The 14,071-nt window shown below is 49.4% G+C and overlaps 4 protein-coding genes across 4 annotated transcripts; 1 reads left to right on the top strand and 3 right to left on the bottom strand.

Annotated features, from left to right (window-relative positions):
- Positions 1–1,936: 1,936 nt before the first annotated feature.
- FOBCDRAFT_294319 (fungal-specific transcription factor domain-containing protein) lies at positions 1,937–5,022 on the bottom strand (the record flags this gene model as incomplete). Its single annotated transcript, XM_031187246.3, has 5 exons — positions 1,937–2,919; positions 2,972–3,206; positions 3,253–3,371; positions 3,420–4,552; positions 4,756–5,022. The coding sequence occupies 5 exons, from the start codon at positions 5,020–5,022 to the stop codon at positions 2,247–2,249; spliced, it is 2,427 nt and encodes an 808-aa protein (XP_031038381.2). The 3' UTR covers positions 1,937–2,246.
- A 2,617-nt stretch (positions 5,023–7,639) lies between these two features.
- On the bottom strand, positions 7,640–9,498 carry FOBCDRAFT_39638 (Di-sulfide bridge nucleocytoplasmic transport domain-containing protein). The gene is made up of 3 exons (XM_059612179.1): positions 9,279–9,498; positions 8,243–9,189; positions 7,640–8,191 (listed from the first exon to the last, which is right to left on the bottom strand). Exons 1-3 carry the CDS (start codon positions 9,385–9,387, stop codon positions 7,829–7,831), a joined length of 1,419 nt encoding a protein of 472 aa, XP_059465089.1. The 5' UTR covers positions 9,388–9,498; the 3' UTR covers positions 7,640–7,828.
- A 166-nt stretch (positions 9,499–9,664) lies between these two features.
- Positions 9,665–11,497, top strand: FOBCDRAFT_320301 (uncharacterized protein). The gene is made up of 3 exons (XM_031187243.3): positions 9,665–10,371; positions 10,426–10,904; positions 10,956–11,497. The coding sequence occupies exons 1-3, from the start codon at positions 9,838–9,840 to the stop codon at positions 11,227–11,229; spliced, it is 1,287 nt and encodes a 428-aa protein (XP_031038378.2). The 5' UTR covers positions 9,665–9,837; the 3' UTR covers positions 11,230–11,497.
- A 1,385-nt stretch (positions 11,498–12,882) lies between these two features.
- Positions 12,883–13,763, bottom strand: FOBCDRAFT_39660 (uncharacterized protein). The gene has a single exon (XM_059612180.1). The coding sequence runs from the start codon at positions 13,536–13,538 to the stop codon at positions 13,050–13,052; it is 489 nt and encodes a 162-aa protein (XP_059467334.1). The 5' UTR covers positions 13,539–13,763; the 3' UTR covers positions 12,883–13,049.
- Positions 13,764–14,071: the final 308 nt, after the last annotated feature.

Below are 14,071 nucleotides of genomic sequence, written 5' to 3' on the forward strand. Positions count from 1 at the left end.
CTTGCAAGATGAAGATGGTCTTGCTCGATGAACTCGTTGTCAAGGAGAAACACCAACAACTGGCGTTGAAAGCAAGAATGAGAACAGTATCAAAGAGATGAGAGATGGGTAAAAAGGCTTGTTATGTGATCAAGAAGCTCTGAGAGCTTGGTGATAGAAGAGATGTGAGCAGTGTGTGTTATAAGAATGGTTGACAACGGAAAGAATGAGTACGGTTAAAGAAGAGAGAGATGCAAAGGAAGACTCTGAGCACAAGAGAAAGAAGAAGAAGCTGTTTCTTGAACTGCTTGTTGCCCAGCAACTCTGCAGAACGAGGAGGAGAGAAGGAAGAAGGTGCGAGAAGAGAAGGAAGGTGAGTAGCGGGCGCAAGCTGCAGGTATGACCGAGGACTCAACTCAAGTTTTGAGTCCAATGAAAAGTTGAGGATGCAATGTTGATGCCAGGTGCCCGCCAGGTGCCACTTGCAGATATATTCCTCTTAGCGGGAGGCCGTTACACGCCCCCTGGCTCCAGTTGCTCCAGTAGGGGTCACAGCGCGGTAGTAAGTAAAAGGCCTCAGGTCATCCAATCAGAAATTGTGATCTAGATCGGAGGATCTATTTGACGCTGAGATGAAGCTGGTGAGGATTTTGTATCGGTTGCTTTGATGGTTGGAGTAGATGTGATGAGTGTCAAGAGTGTTGCACTGGGCTTCAGGCGAGTGTTCGGGCACGACGTTGCCTCTGTAACAAACAGGGCACAGTGGTGCCTTTAAAAGATGATGCTGACTTTGTAGAGCGATCTCTGTTATTGAACCGCGCTGTATTGTCCCAATTCAGTGTAGTAAGTGCGTTCGTTGTCGGCGGAAGTATGGGATACTCCAGGAGCAGAAGGCAGCAAGGCACGCGACACTTGAGAATGGCGCAAGGGAAGGTTGTAATGAATGATCAAAAGACTCAATTGGTTGAGATACTTCTGTCAATTCGACGATTAATCGCTGGTGTTCTCGTAGAGTATGAATGTCCTGCGCTCAAACGTCGTGGTTAGCACGTTGGCGCTCAACCAACAAGTTCCAGGAGTCTACCTTTTTCGCAATTGCCCAAAGACACAAACCGTTTACCATCGACCATGCAATGTGGCTTTAGTAACTTCAATTGATAACTTTTGCTTGTCGCTGTCGCTCGTGGGCAATGCCTCGTCTCGTGTCGGCGCAGAAAAGGGGTAATTCGTAGTGCGTCATCAATCAGAAATCGTCTTCAAAGCCGGGTTTAAGAACCTCATATCAAGCGTCGTATCTATGTAGAGAAGTGAAAAGAAAGAAATGGAAGAAGAGAAGGAGAAGACTTCTGGAAAAAAAAGAGTATACCGTCTGGTGCTTGATCTCGGGAACCTGCATATGGCTACACTCAGCAATCGTCATGTCCCCTGCACGTTCCCCCTCAGCGCGTCAGTACAGAATGGCAGAATGGGAGTTTTGCATCGGAATCATGGCAATTTGCATGTTTGAATCATGGCCCTGGCGTGTCTTCAGGGGGTATGCGGGATCTTGCATCACGGCCAGGGTCGCACCTAATCAAGGCAATGAGGGACAAAGCAATGTGACACACGCGTGTCGTTCTACATGGGATGGACAAGATCTGACAGCAGTTAATCAGAGCTAAAGGGTCGATGTGTCATGATGGAACGACATGGGTTGTGACTTGTCGTGTATCTCGTTGTCGCCGCATCATTTGTGAGTGGCTCGCAAAGAAACTGTTTGCTGCAACGAGCGTTTGCGCAATTGCAAGCATGCATGGACAAATTTTACACCACAATTGCTATTTGGGCATCAGACTACATGCAGCAAACGTTGACACTTTCATTGACCTGCATGCCGAACAACACATGCAAGCTCATCATCAACCACAAGCCTCAAAGAACAAACATATGCATGGACAGAGTTGGCGATTTTATTCCTCTCCAGGATATTCCGTGTATCAAACCCTCCCACCAAAAGCAACAACTCGACCAAGACCCATGATATCATGCAATCACTCTTTTCTATTACACAAGTGTTGGTACACCCCATAACAAATCGCTTTTGGAACCCGCGATAATGACTCCACAGACCAAAGCCCCCTTTCGCCGGAAAATGCCCGCCGCATTCCTTTGCCTTTGACCCCATTTCGCCTGGTAAGAACACCGACCAACACCCCGGGATATCTGTCGTCGTGTACGGACTCGATATATATAAGCAGGATGCACAACTGAAAGACGACCAGAACCTTCTATATGATCGCAAAACCTGCATGTTCCAGCTCAACACCATTAGGAAGAATCGGCCGTCCTTGCATCGGGAAAGGCCAGAAAAGGGGGTTTTCCATATTGTCTCCTGTCTTCTGGACCGAAGGTGATCGTTCTCCCATGGATGGTCCCGCGCCCCATTGGCACGTAATGTCTCCGTCCCTCAGGTTGGGCGAGAAGAAGTTGAGACTCCCCGTATGCGGCAAGACCAAACGGTCGTACTCTTCCGCTGTGAGCTTATCGACGTTGTTTTCGACATCAATGTCCCACTTTGCGGCCAAATAACGTAGTATGTTGAGAGCCTGCTCAGCGAATTGGTGGCAAGGAGCCATCTCAGTGAGATCTGAAATGCCTTGAGTGATGGATTCGGCCACACGAGGATCCACCTTGACCGCTTTCTCCATATCCGCCTCGGTCGTATCCGAGCCGACAGTTGTTGCACCAATCGCTAAGTGCATGATGGCTGATGTGAGAACAAAATATGGTACGAACGAGGGCGTTCGCCGCAAGGTGTAGAGTGAAGAGTAAGATCTTAGAAGGCCTTGAATGGCGTCGGCCGCCTGTGAGCAGACATCGCGAGGTGAGACCTTGGATCCAATGATCCGTAGCTTGATTAGAGGCCGGAACAAGAGTAGGATCGCAAAATGATAGTACATGCTGCTCAAGTTAGCGATCGTGGTGAAAGAAACGTGCTGGGCTCGAGACTTACTGAGCGAACAGCACAGCTGGGGTGAAATTATGCCCCAGTCGAAGGACCTCAGGTATGCGATCATACCAATTGAGGTACTGTGTGTACATGTTCAAAAGTTCTCTCGCTGTAAGGGGTTTGCCGGGGGAATGAAGAATGTACAGAGATTGGTGTACGAGCTCGCTGAGTTCGCAGAAACATTTATATACGGAACGCACGTTAGACGGTTGTTGGCATGAGCGTTGTAAGGGAGCGCCTGTCACAGTCAGCGATAGTCATGGAATAACACATAAGAAACTCACCATCGTCAGTGTAAGGCACCCACAGAGACGCTTCGATGTCTCCTATTATCGCAGGCTTTGGTGGTAGGCGAGGGAAGCAGGAGCATTGCGGTAATGAGCCTGTGGCGAGGGACCATGCACTGTAGTATCTGTTAGAGGGAAATCTCACGATGAAAGGGGAAACTCACTGGTCAAGTGCAAAAGCACCCCAGAAGGTTGCTGACTGCACAGCGAGTTCATCTTCATCTCCTTCGTCCATTATCCGGTGAAGTCCCATCTCAATGGCGAGTCGAATACTCTGCCCAGCGTAATACCAACTCTCTGAATCTCGCCCGCAACTAGCCTCTCGGATCGACATTATCCCCAAGGCTTGGATAGTTGTAAGGGAATGGTGATCCGTTTCCTGGGCAAATAGTCTCAATGACTCCTTGAAGAAGTGGTCGCCAGACGTATAAGGGTCGTTGGGATTGGCTCGAGACATGGGCTGTGTCGAAAAGCGGCACCCCAAAGCAAGAAGGGCATTCACCAGTATCGGTGAACAATATCGATTCCGTCCTTCCTGGAAATCCTGTAGAAAGTGTTCTTTGCTCAGGGACGCAAATGTTGGATACTCCCAACAGAAATACAACGCCAGAAGATGTTGAACAAGAACGCTATCGCCGGTAATCACGGTCCAAGTTGAAGTCGGTGTTCGCAGCCCCGGTTCATTCAACGGTGACAGGATCTGTTCAACTCCACGATATCGTGGAAGACCGTCCGAGATTTGATCAGGATTCATCCCTTCGGCCCAAGACCCAACTCGATTTTGTGGCGGTCCTCGCATATCTGTCTGCCAGTTCATGACGTCGGGATGTGAGTTGCTCCTCGTTGATCCGGTTTGGCTGAAGGAAGATTGCCAGGGACTATGCTGACCCATCTCGGGCCTCATGGAAGACTGCTGCGGCTGTTGATGGTTCGCACCAAGGCTCATGGCTGCCAGTGTACCCAGTCCACCTCCTGGGAACCCCGGGTTAGGGCCCATGGTAGGCGCCTCGGAACGGGGAGGAAACGAAGATATCGAACGCTCCCCAGGGCGTGGTGCGCTTGCGAGCCATTCTGAAATGGTTTCGATGGGTTGGCCGCCCCGAAGGCGGGTTAAAACCTCTTCCCATAGTTCTGGTCGGACAAGAGCAGCGAAGACTTGGTCACTCGAACGCTGCTTCTGTCGAAGAGTTTCGATTTCGGTTCGGAGGTTCTCTTTCGACTGGCGCACGGGAATCTCGTATACACATTCGGCATCTTTCTGTGCTCTACATCGTCCGCACGGTTTTTTGCCATCGCACTATAACATCAATTGTTAGCAAGGATGAGTTTATGGGATAATCAATACGGGAACGAGGCGAGCACTGCAGCCAATTGTGGAAGCCCATCACAAGCTAAATAAAATGTTGTGGTGGGACATGCTATGACGTACAAGGAAAGTGAAGAACAAGAGCGGACTACGCAACCAGGGACTCCAGGAAAGAAAGCTGATCTGCTACATACCTTTGCGCGCTTCTTGCGGCATTCTGTGCAGGCATTGGGCGTCACAACACCCAGCCCTCGGCGACGTTTCGAGTTTTGTGTATGGGTGACGTTGGCTGTTGCAGGACCAGATGCAGTCGAGGGCGTATTGGAGGAGTGAACTGAGGTGGGGGTAGGATTCCCTTGTGAGGAAGCTCCCCCAACCTGCGCAGTAGCTCCTTGCGGCGTGTGTTCGGCACTGGGTTGTCGTTGACTGCCAGCGTCTGAATATTCGTTGTCAACATCCATCACTCGAAAAACGAGCCTGAGCGCAGGCTATCGCAAAGTTACAAAAGTTTGTGGGACAGAGGAAAGGCTCGCTGTTTCGCTGTTGTCGTGTGTATGGAACCAGGCGTCCGTCGTGAAGCTTTGTGAGCTCCAACCTTCAGCTCGAAGAGCTTCGGGTGGGATGAGGTCTTGGAGGGGCGACGGCGGAGGGCACGGCGCAGTCTGACATGCTGCGAGGGGATTCGCGATGGTGTCGTCAAAGTTACAACCTTGAGTCTTGAAGCTTGAACTCTCGCCTTGTTCTCCTCTGGTCACCGCAAAAAATGCAGGGCTGATTTTTTTGGCGCCAGAAGCGAAGATGACTTTGGGCTGTTGGTACCTGAATGACTTCTGCTTTCTCAGTCGCGTCACGGCGGCCTTGTAGCGGGGAGAATGCGATGCGGAGACAAGACGATTGAAGATGGCCCACCTAAGCTCTTACAATTGCATCAAAACCAGTCGCAGCGAGTCGTAGGTCAAATCTGGGTAAAAACCCCGGGCAATGCGCATTCGTCGACTAGCTAGTAGAGTGCTAGGCTCTAGCACGACGTAACCGAACTAGAGGTGAGCTTTGGAAGTTCACCAGGTCGAGGATACGCGACCGGGGGGGTTCGAGGGAGCTCGAGGCCGACTCCGCGAGTCAAGGGAGAGAAAATGAAGGCTTGCAGGAGTCGCAGATCAATGGCGCTTTGAAGCGCGCAATATTGTTTCTCTTTTTTCTGTCGCAATTTGCGTTCTCAAGAGGGATTAACGAGGTTGCTCAGAAGTACTGGTATACTTGGTGTCCACTCAATCGTCGATTGCGCCGGCAATAGAGACCAAAGTTGGGCGCTGTGGTCCATGCACAGCGCGGATTGGCAAATATTTGAGTCGAACAATTGAAGATGTTGAAGTCAAATTGAGACCGAAAGCGGAAATTTTGCGCATGTAACGGAAGTTGAACAAATTGGGAGTGAAATGAGAACTGATTGATTGTAGGGATGTGTGAGAAATGGGATGATGAAGATTGGCTATGTTCGGTATGGGAATCTCTTGCGATTGCGATCACGATTATCGTCGCGCTCGATTACCAGGTTCGGGCCGGTTTAAATAGAGGCATAGAACCACGGCGAAGCTTTCCGACTGTAGCTTTAATTTGCCTGATGCCCTGTTACCGTGCTGAATGAATCCTGCGTTTCCTCGGCGAACTCTGCTGTAGATGGTATGTCTCGTAGCTGGGATCCTGGCTCTGTCTCACGCTTCATGTCGAGGAACCGACGATGATCAAACCGCGGATATGGAGGCTCTATAGGGAAATATAAGGGGCGTTGATGAGAGACGGAGATCAGAGTTGAGAAAATGATTAGGTGGCCGAATGAAAGAGCTTTTTCTGGTTCTGCCTGAGGTAGAACTTGGAAGGTGCGCTCAACCTCTTCAGGCTATGCTATCAGAGGGTTGTTCCGCTTTAGACTGCTGAAGAAAAGATCGAACTCTAATTTGATAACCGGCACAAATGTTCTTGTCTTTGTAATCCAAGATGACAGCCCAAGCTAGGATTCTTCTGTCCAAAGTTCTCTGATAACCACGAGAATGAATGCCATGGCCAGATCGACCAGACCATACCAAGCTCGAGATTTAGTTAGGGCCATGGTCTGAGTGGGCAATGCGCTCAATGAGTCGTCACTCTGCATTTTTAGACTATCAATGAGCCTTTCTTATTGCTTGCCCTCTCATCGCCATTCTCCAGCTGCAAACCATGTCTTTTTTGAACGTTGAGATGTCTAAGACAAAGCTGTTTTTGTCCGCACCGCAATTCCCCTCAGCTTCTTGGCAAGGAAAACTGCAAAGTTGTACGCCATCAAACTTATCTCCAAGCCTGATCCGAGGTCACATCCACCACAAGCACGTCTATCGTCCAATTGGAACGTTGCGGAGTCTGCCAGATTGTGCATGCTTCCTTGCATTTGGCGCATCCTTCGAGCCCTCCATCTCATCACCGTAACTTCGCATCGGAAGAAGCCAAATGGATATAAAACGGACGACCATGACCAAGCCCTATGTTTCGCTCAATGAGACCTCTCAAGAAGGGAATAGGTCCAGAGCCCCTGTGGATATGATGTCAGAGATATGGTAGGCTTGCGGCGATCAGAGCATCATGGTTGATCATAGGCTGGGGTAAGTTATACCTTGGCAACATATGATTGACATTGTTGGATCGAAGTGCTGTTGATGGTACTGGAGCAAATGCCAAGAAAGCTGCCACACAACACTGGGCGACCCTGATAAATGGTCTTCAAGGGGGTAAAAAGGAGCATTCTCTTATAATATTGGTGTTCATTCCAGTTGTCTTCTTCATCTTCACCTGAGAATTAACTTTCATGCCAGGGCCATCCGTCGAAGTGCCCCTCTCAACCTTACCCCTTACCCCACAGTACGTCATCAGCCTCTGACAGCCTCAACGTTCAATTAATTCAGCTTGGATCATAACCTTAAGCTGAGCTGCACTGTAACATGGCCTATAATTGCGGCGTCTGTGGCTGATAATGCCCTTCCAACAGCGATAACAGGGGTTGAGAGAACTCTTCAATGACAAAAGATGCAGAGTTCACTGCCGTATATAGTGATTGACAATATTACCCCAATATCCATTCATCCGCCCATGATACCACCGTCCATGCTATGACCTGATTTTCCAAACACCACCGAACCGCGCCCTGTATACATACGCCCAGTTCCTATACACCACTATGATACAGCCATGTTATTCAATGACAAATGGAATAATATATGCCTAAATCTCCATCAGAGTCTATGCAAACGGCTCGCGATGCCCTTTACTAGGACTTCGGTTTTTAACAGGGCTACGGCCTCGATCCGTCTTGCTTGGGCTCCGACGGAGTGAAGGAGTGTATGGAGGCGCAAGAATCGTCTTCATTTTCGGCGGCGGTGTACTGTCCGTATCGGTACCATCGTCGAGCAACATGTGACGCTGCATCCTTGGTGTTTGAACAGGAACCCACATGAATCCGGGACCGTTCTCAGGGGCCATGGACGGATCGTGAGGTGGAGCTGCGGGTTGTGACTGAACGGGAGGTGCTGGCTTGCTGACATATCCACCCAAGAAAAAGTTGTTCGCGAAGGCGCAGAAGATAAGAACAGCAAAGAAGAATCCCTGTGAAGTGGTTAGCTTGGCGATCAGTAGTATGCTGCATGAGGTACCCACCCAAGCCTTGAGGTTCATTGCTTCGGAAAACTCGTTGATGATCTCGGCGATTTGCTTCGCGGTCACCTTGACCCTCATGATAGCTTCAGGGTTCTGTGTCATGCATTCAGACCACTCCTCGCATGCCACTCTGAGCGCGGGACGGTCGTTCTTAGCGCATCCGTTGATACTGTACTGAGTTTGGCATTCCGTAATTCTTCCCATGATCTCGATTCGTGCCATCTCGTTTGCATTTTCGATATCCGTTTTCACTGTGCTTACAATGGACCAGCCAATGTAGACAAAGACTGATACCAGGAAGAAGTTCACAATCAACTTGACCCATCTGTAAAGATTGTCAGGGGCATTAGGGTGTTCGTCCAACATATGCAACAGAGATCCCAAGAAACCCCTTGGCGCTTCCTTTGTTGCCTTCTTCTTGCCACGAGTTCGTCTCGGCGCGATGCTATCTTCCGAATCGGAGTCTGACTCTGTCCAGCGGTGTCGAGTTATGCTGCTGACATCTCTATCGAGATTATGTCTCTTTCGCTTGCGAATAAATTCTGATACAGAGAGGTCTCGAGTCGCCCGTATTTCGCCTCGACCTGGTGTATGCTTTTTGCTTGAGAAAGGAGTCTTGCTGTAACGAAAGGACTTGTCGATCTTGGAGGGACTCGTCATGCCACTCATATTGAGATCGCTCATCCGGTCCGCCTCAGGAGTATCGTTCGGGAAGTCAGAAACTTCTGTCAGGGCAGGGCTATCTTCTGCGCCTGAAGCTTCAGACAGCGCAACGTCATCAAAAGGTCGTCGGGGTGTTGTAAAGGCAGGGTTACGGAAAGCTGGCGCGGCAGCTCTCGATGATAATTGAGGAGTAAAAGAGGATTGCGGCGGTTTCGTTTTTGAAGGTGTCCCTAGATTTGCGAAAGGATTTGGTCTTAAGCTCGATTTCGAAGGGGAGCCAAAGACTACGAGTAATGGTTAGCAAAGAGCTGCCAGACATCGTTGATGATAGAAGCTACAGCTACAACTGTGACGCCGGTAAAGGTAAACTTGCCATTCTGTGAGTTACTTTTCGCTGCATGTGTAAAAGGACTTGTGGGATCAAAAGGGCCACTGTTCTGGTACTCCCAGTCCATAGGACCTTCGTAAGTTCGACGATCCATAATCGATGATAGCTACTGAATAGCTCGAATGTTTACGGTATAAGGTTCGCCAGATGGACAGAAGTTGGGGTTGACGTTGGAACAGCTGTAGTGACTGAAAGCAGCTGCCAGATTCAAGCCATCAAGTATTCTTCAATTCATCCGTGGCAACCAAAAAGGCCAAAGTAAACAAAGGGTGCGGGTCACCTGCCTGAGGTTTCCAGGTGGAGCTTCACGATTATGTCAGCGAACAGGGGTCGCGCCTCGCACCTGTGGCGGCTCTAGCCAGACAAAGAAAGTTGAAGGTTTGCGAATTGTCAAATCTTTCCATATTCACAGCTTTCGACGAGTCTTAACCAACAAAATTTCACGCACCAAGCTCTCGAAGCCTCTGAAGCGCTGTGAATACCAAGTTTCAACAAGCGATAAAGAACTCCCAGAGCGATCTCGCACGATCGACGACGCGACGCCATGTCGGAAAGGGATTCCCCAATTGGCGAGCACGCCAATGAGCCTGTCAACGACGGCCAAGAACAAGAATATGAAGATGCTGTCGCCGCCGCTGATTCTGATCGCGACTCGGATGCGCTGTCCGAGGTAGACGAGGATCAGTTCGAGGATTACGACCCCGAAACGGCCAACATCGAGGACCGCCCCGTCGACATTGACGAAGATGTTGCTCGCACATTGAAAGCTACAAAGCGAAAGCGCGCAGATGGAGAGGCCCCGAAGAAGCCACGCGAAGGCCGCCGAGATAAGAAGCGCCGAGATCGAGATGAAGATGTTGATATGGATAATGCAGAGGATGGGGGCAAAAAGTCACGACGTTCAAGACGCGCTGCTGGTGATGGAGAGCGACGTCAACGTTCTAAGCCTGCTAGTCCAGAGCCAGAGAAGGAGGAGAACTTGACACCGGCGGAGCGAAAGCAGCGAGAGCTCGACCGAATGATAGATGCGGCAATCAAGAAGCCAAGCGGTCTCAAGCGCAGGAAGAAGGATGAGATTGTAGGTTTCAAATTGCATATGCTCAAGTTCTTCCACTAATTTCTTTTTACTCAGGATCTTGAGGACGAGATTGATGACCTTCTAGCGGATCTCAAGGTACAGATGGAGCAGGCTTGTCAGGCTGATAACCAAGCTCGCGAGGCCGGCCAACCAGCTTTGCACAAGCTGAAGCTTCTCCCCGAGGTCACCGCTATCTTGAACCGAAACAACGTCCAACATGCCGTTCTGGATCCCGATACGAACTTTTTGCAGCACGTTAAGTTCTTCTTGGAGCCTCTGAACGACGGCTCTCTTCCAGCGTACAACATTCAACGTGACATTTTCAACGCTCTCGCCAAGATGAACATCGAGAAAGAGGCACTCCTCAGCAGCGGTATCGGAAGAGTGGTGGTGTTCTATACTCGTAGCAAGAAGCCCGAACCCAGTATCAAGAGAATTGCTACACGACTCCTGGGAGAATGGAGTCGACCTATCCTGAAACGAACCGACGATTACAAGAAGCGCCAGATCGAGACCCGTGACTACGATTATGAGTATGTATTCTCTTGCGGCTTGTTTCTTACACGTGCTAACTTTGATGCCAGATCTGCCAAGATGGCACAACGCCAGAAGACCAGCTCTCAATTCAGTCTTTCCCAGCGTCCTGCCGTCAACGCCAAGGATGCTGAGCGCGAACGTCTACTGGCCCCATCGCGAGGTAACAACTCGGCGCGTATGGTCAACTTGCCTTCGAGCTACACTGTTGCTCCCCAGAGCACCTTCATGGGCTCGCAAAACTCCAGCCATCGTCCCCTTGGTGCTGGTGGTATGGAGGCTTTCCGCAAGATGGCTCAGAAGAGCAAGAAGCGGGCTAACTAAGGCTAAAATTCACGGTTGGATTCTCTTCGGAGCTTCTTGGAACGTACTATATTCAGGCGAGCATGACGGTTGCAAGCTATTAGTTGAGACAGAAGATGGTTGACGCACGCGGGTTCTGGGTTTGGCGTTCTCGGCGTTCACATAATAGGCTATTAAACACATCAAAATCGGAGCTCTCATGGTGGGCTAACGCGAACTACTTTTTCCATATCATCCTTGTTTGTGACTCTGATACTTGTGATGTGAAACGTGGTCGTCCCGTGCTCTTGAGACACCAGATGACATGGACGGTTGGCTCCCACGTGGTGTTGGGGATGTTCAGTCGCTAAACAAATGCTAGAAAGGTGAATGTAGTTGACATGGTAGGATGATTGACCCAATCTTGAAATCTTGCATTCTTCGTGGCAACCTCGGTTCATGCTTGTGAGAGCACCTCTTCTGTGACTCTGTCATCACTTGCAGAAGCGTTGCCCACATGGCTTCAACCTTAGAGTTTAGCTCATGTAAGTGGAACACAGCCAGGCCTTACTCAAAGCATAACATCCCAGATCCCCGTGTAACGGAGTACAGTCCTAAAGTACTCAAGTTGAACAAGTCTATTTTCTCACTGGATGTATTTGAAATATGGCGTTTCACGGCTGGGCTTTCGGGAAGTCTTCCTTGGTAAGTCCCTGGAGCGGTGACGTCAGATTCGGGCATTGAAGCCCAAAGATTTTGGTGGTTGGAGAGGCTGGAGTTGAAATTCAATGCCTTATGAATGCGAATACGATTTGGGGTAGGTATAGCGAAGAAGTCAGCAACACAAGGGACATTGTAGCGGTAATATAGTAATATCAACATGAAGCTGAACGGAGTATTGATATCTTCTGAATTAATAGTTAACTCGCCGCATCCTTGCAGAAGAACAACCTGGAGAGCCCTGCTCATGTTGTTCAAGTACCTCACGGACGTGGGGTACTTTGGAGGAATGGCGTCAGACTCTCGAAATCTGCGAGTGAGAGTGCCGATTTAGCGCGTATCTTTTTGATAACCGATACCTTCTCCAAATGCCACTAGCTGTGTGTCTCAACCCAAGCTTTCGATTTCAGGCACAGGGGGTTACAAGACCAGAGATCAAGTTTCTCTTGTGGGATCCAATGCTAACGAGAAGCTTCCTCTCGTGCGTCGTCATAATCCTGTCAGTGAGACGTTAGGCTGCTTCAGGGTCGTGGTGAACGATATCCACATACATCGATGCATCTCGTAGAGTGCCCGCCTTTGAGTATCGTCGTGGTTGAGGTCTCAGTCATGTCTTGTCTTTCGTTCATCTGGATCTGGTGTTTTCAGATGAATCTCTCAAATCCAAACTGAATGTAACCTATCACTATATGCTTGTGGTAACACAAGAGGATGCGCTTTCGGTGTCTTTTCTTTACGCTAGAAATTAGATCGCAAAATTTGAGGATACTAGCCTGCACTTGCACTTGTAGATACCTGACCTGACCTGACCTGGCCTTACAAATGATTGCAGAATCTGTTGGCTGCAAGAACCTCACCAACCTTCCTCATCAACCCGGACCCTGGGCTGGCTTCTTCTAGCTGCCCCTCCTCGTCTCCGACTGATTATATTCTTCTTCCTTCTTCCTCGTTTCTTCTCCAAGCAAGTTTGTATCTATCAAAACATCTACACAAGCCGTCGCAAAGTCATTACTCGGACAACCAGATTACGTTCAAGTATCCATATTACAGCGTATTAGCTTTAGCTTACACTGGGACCAATTCACCAAGCACAATCACTCACTGTGCTTGATTGATCCCAGTCACCTCAGATTGCGCCGCCACTAGGTTATTACTGCGCAACATCTTTTGGTTCGACTTGTAAAAGATCTACCTTGACGCCACTGCCGCCCCACGACCGCAATTATCCTACCGTGCTCATCTCCCCGATCTATTCTTCTCCTGACTCTGTCCGGCATCTTCAACTGTCTGAGCGATTTTGATAATTCTTGAGAAAGCATCTCCGCGAAAGAAAAAGAACAGAAAATAACCCCACGTCCATCGAGCGAGCACTTACAAGCGCCCCTCTTCCCCCACTTCATCTCGACATCATTTCTTACCGACGCCCAAAAGAACCCAGAAGCTGTCGCATCCGACATTACGATACACCCATTGACGATTTCACGACTCTGATCATTTACGACCTGGCGACACAGACGCCAGATACATCTCGACTTGTCCCCAGAATACAGATCCTGCACTGTCGCGCACAGGCAGATTTGACGAATACACCACAATGAACGGCACACAATCCCCCGACGCCCAAAAGGCATCAAATGCCAACACCAACGGTAGCAACAGCAACAATAGCAGTCTTGCGGCCAAGAAACGCAAGAAGGACTTGAAGCCGATAATTACTATGGAGGGTACAAACCAACCAGCTGGGTATGTATAAAAACGTTTCTTTTCTGGTCTTTTGAGTTCTGGTCGCACTTTGTTTTGGTTGTCTATACATACAGCTTCGCATTCTTTCTCCGTGTTTTATTTTGTTGCAACCGCATCGCCCTACACAACCTTGATTTTGGGGAACTTCTTGGTCGCACATTACTTTGACATTCACCTCGAGACCGCTGGTTTTATGGATCGCCTGGCACCATCCCAAAATCTCCAAGGCGCCGCTAGTCCGATGTCGCCAACGACCCTGATACAACCCAACTGCTCTAGCTACATTTCAGATTGCTGCGGTTATGAGACCAGATCCACAACTTCCATGTGCCTGTTTATGAAGGAAACAGATAATGGTTTCAGGAAAGATCAAGCATCATTCCATTCATATCGCCAAAATGGACACTCAACAAATATGGCG

Source organism: Fusarium oxysporum, chromosome VI, assembly GCF_013085055.1.
Source record: "Fusarium oxysporum Fo47 chromosome VI, complete sequence".
Taxonomy (NCBI): domain Eukaryota; kingdom Fungi; phylum Ascomycota; class Sordariomycetes; order Hypocreales; family Nectriaceae; genus Fusarium; species Fusarium oxysporum.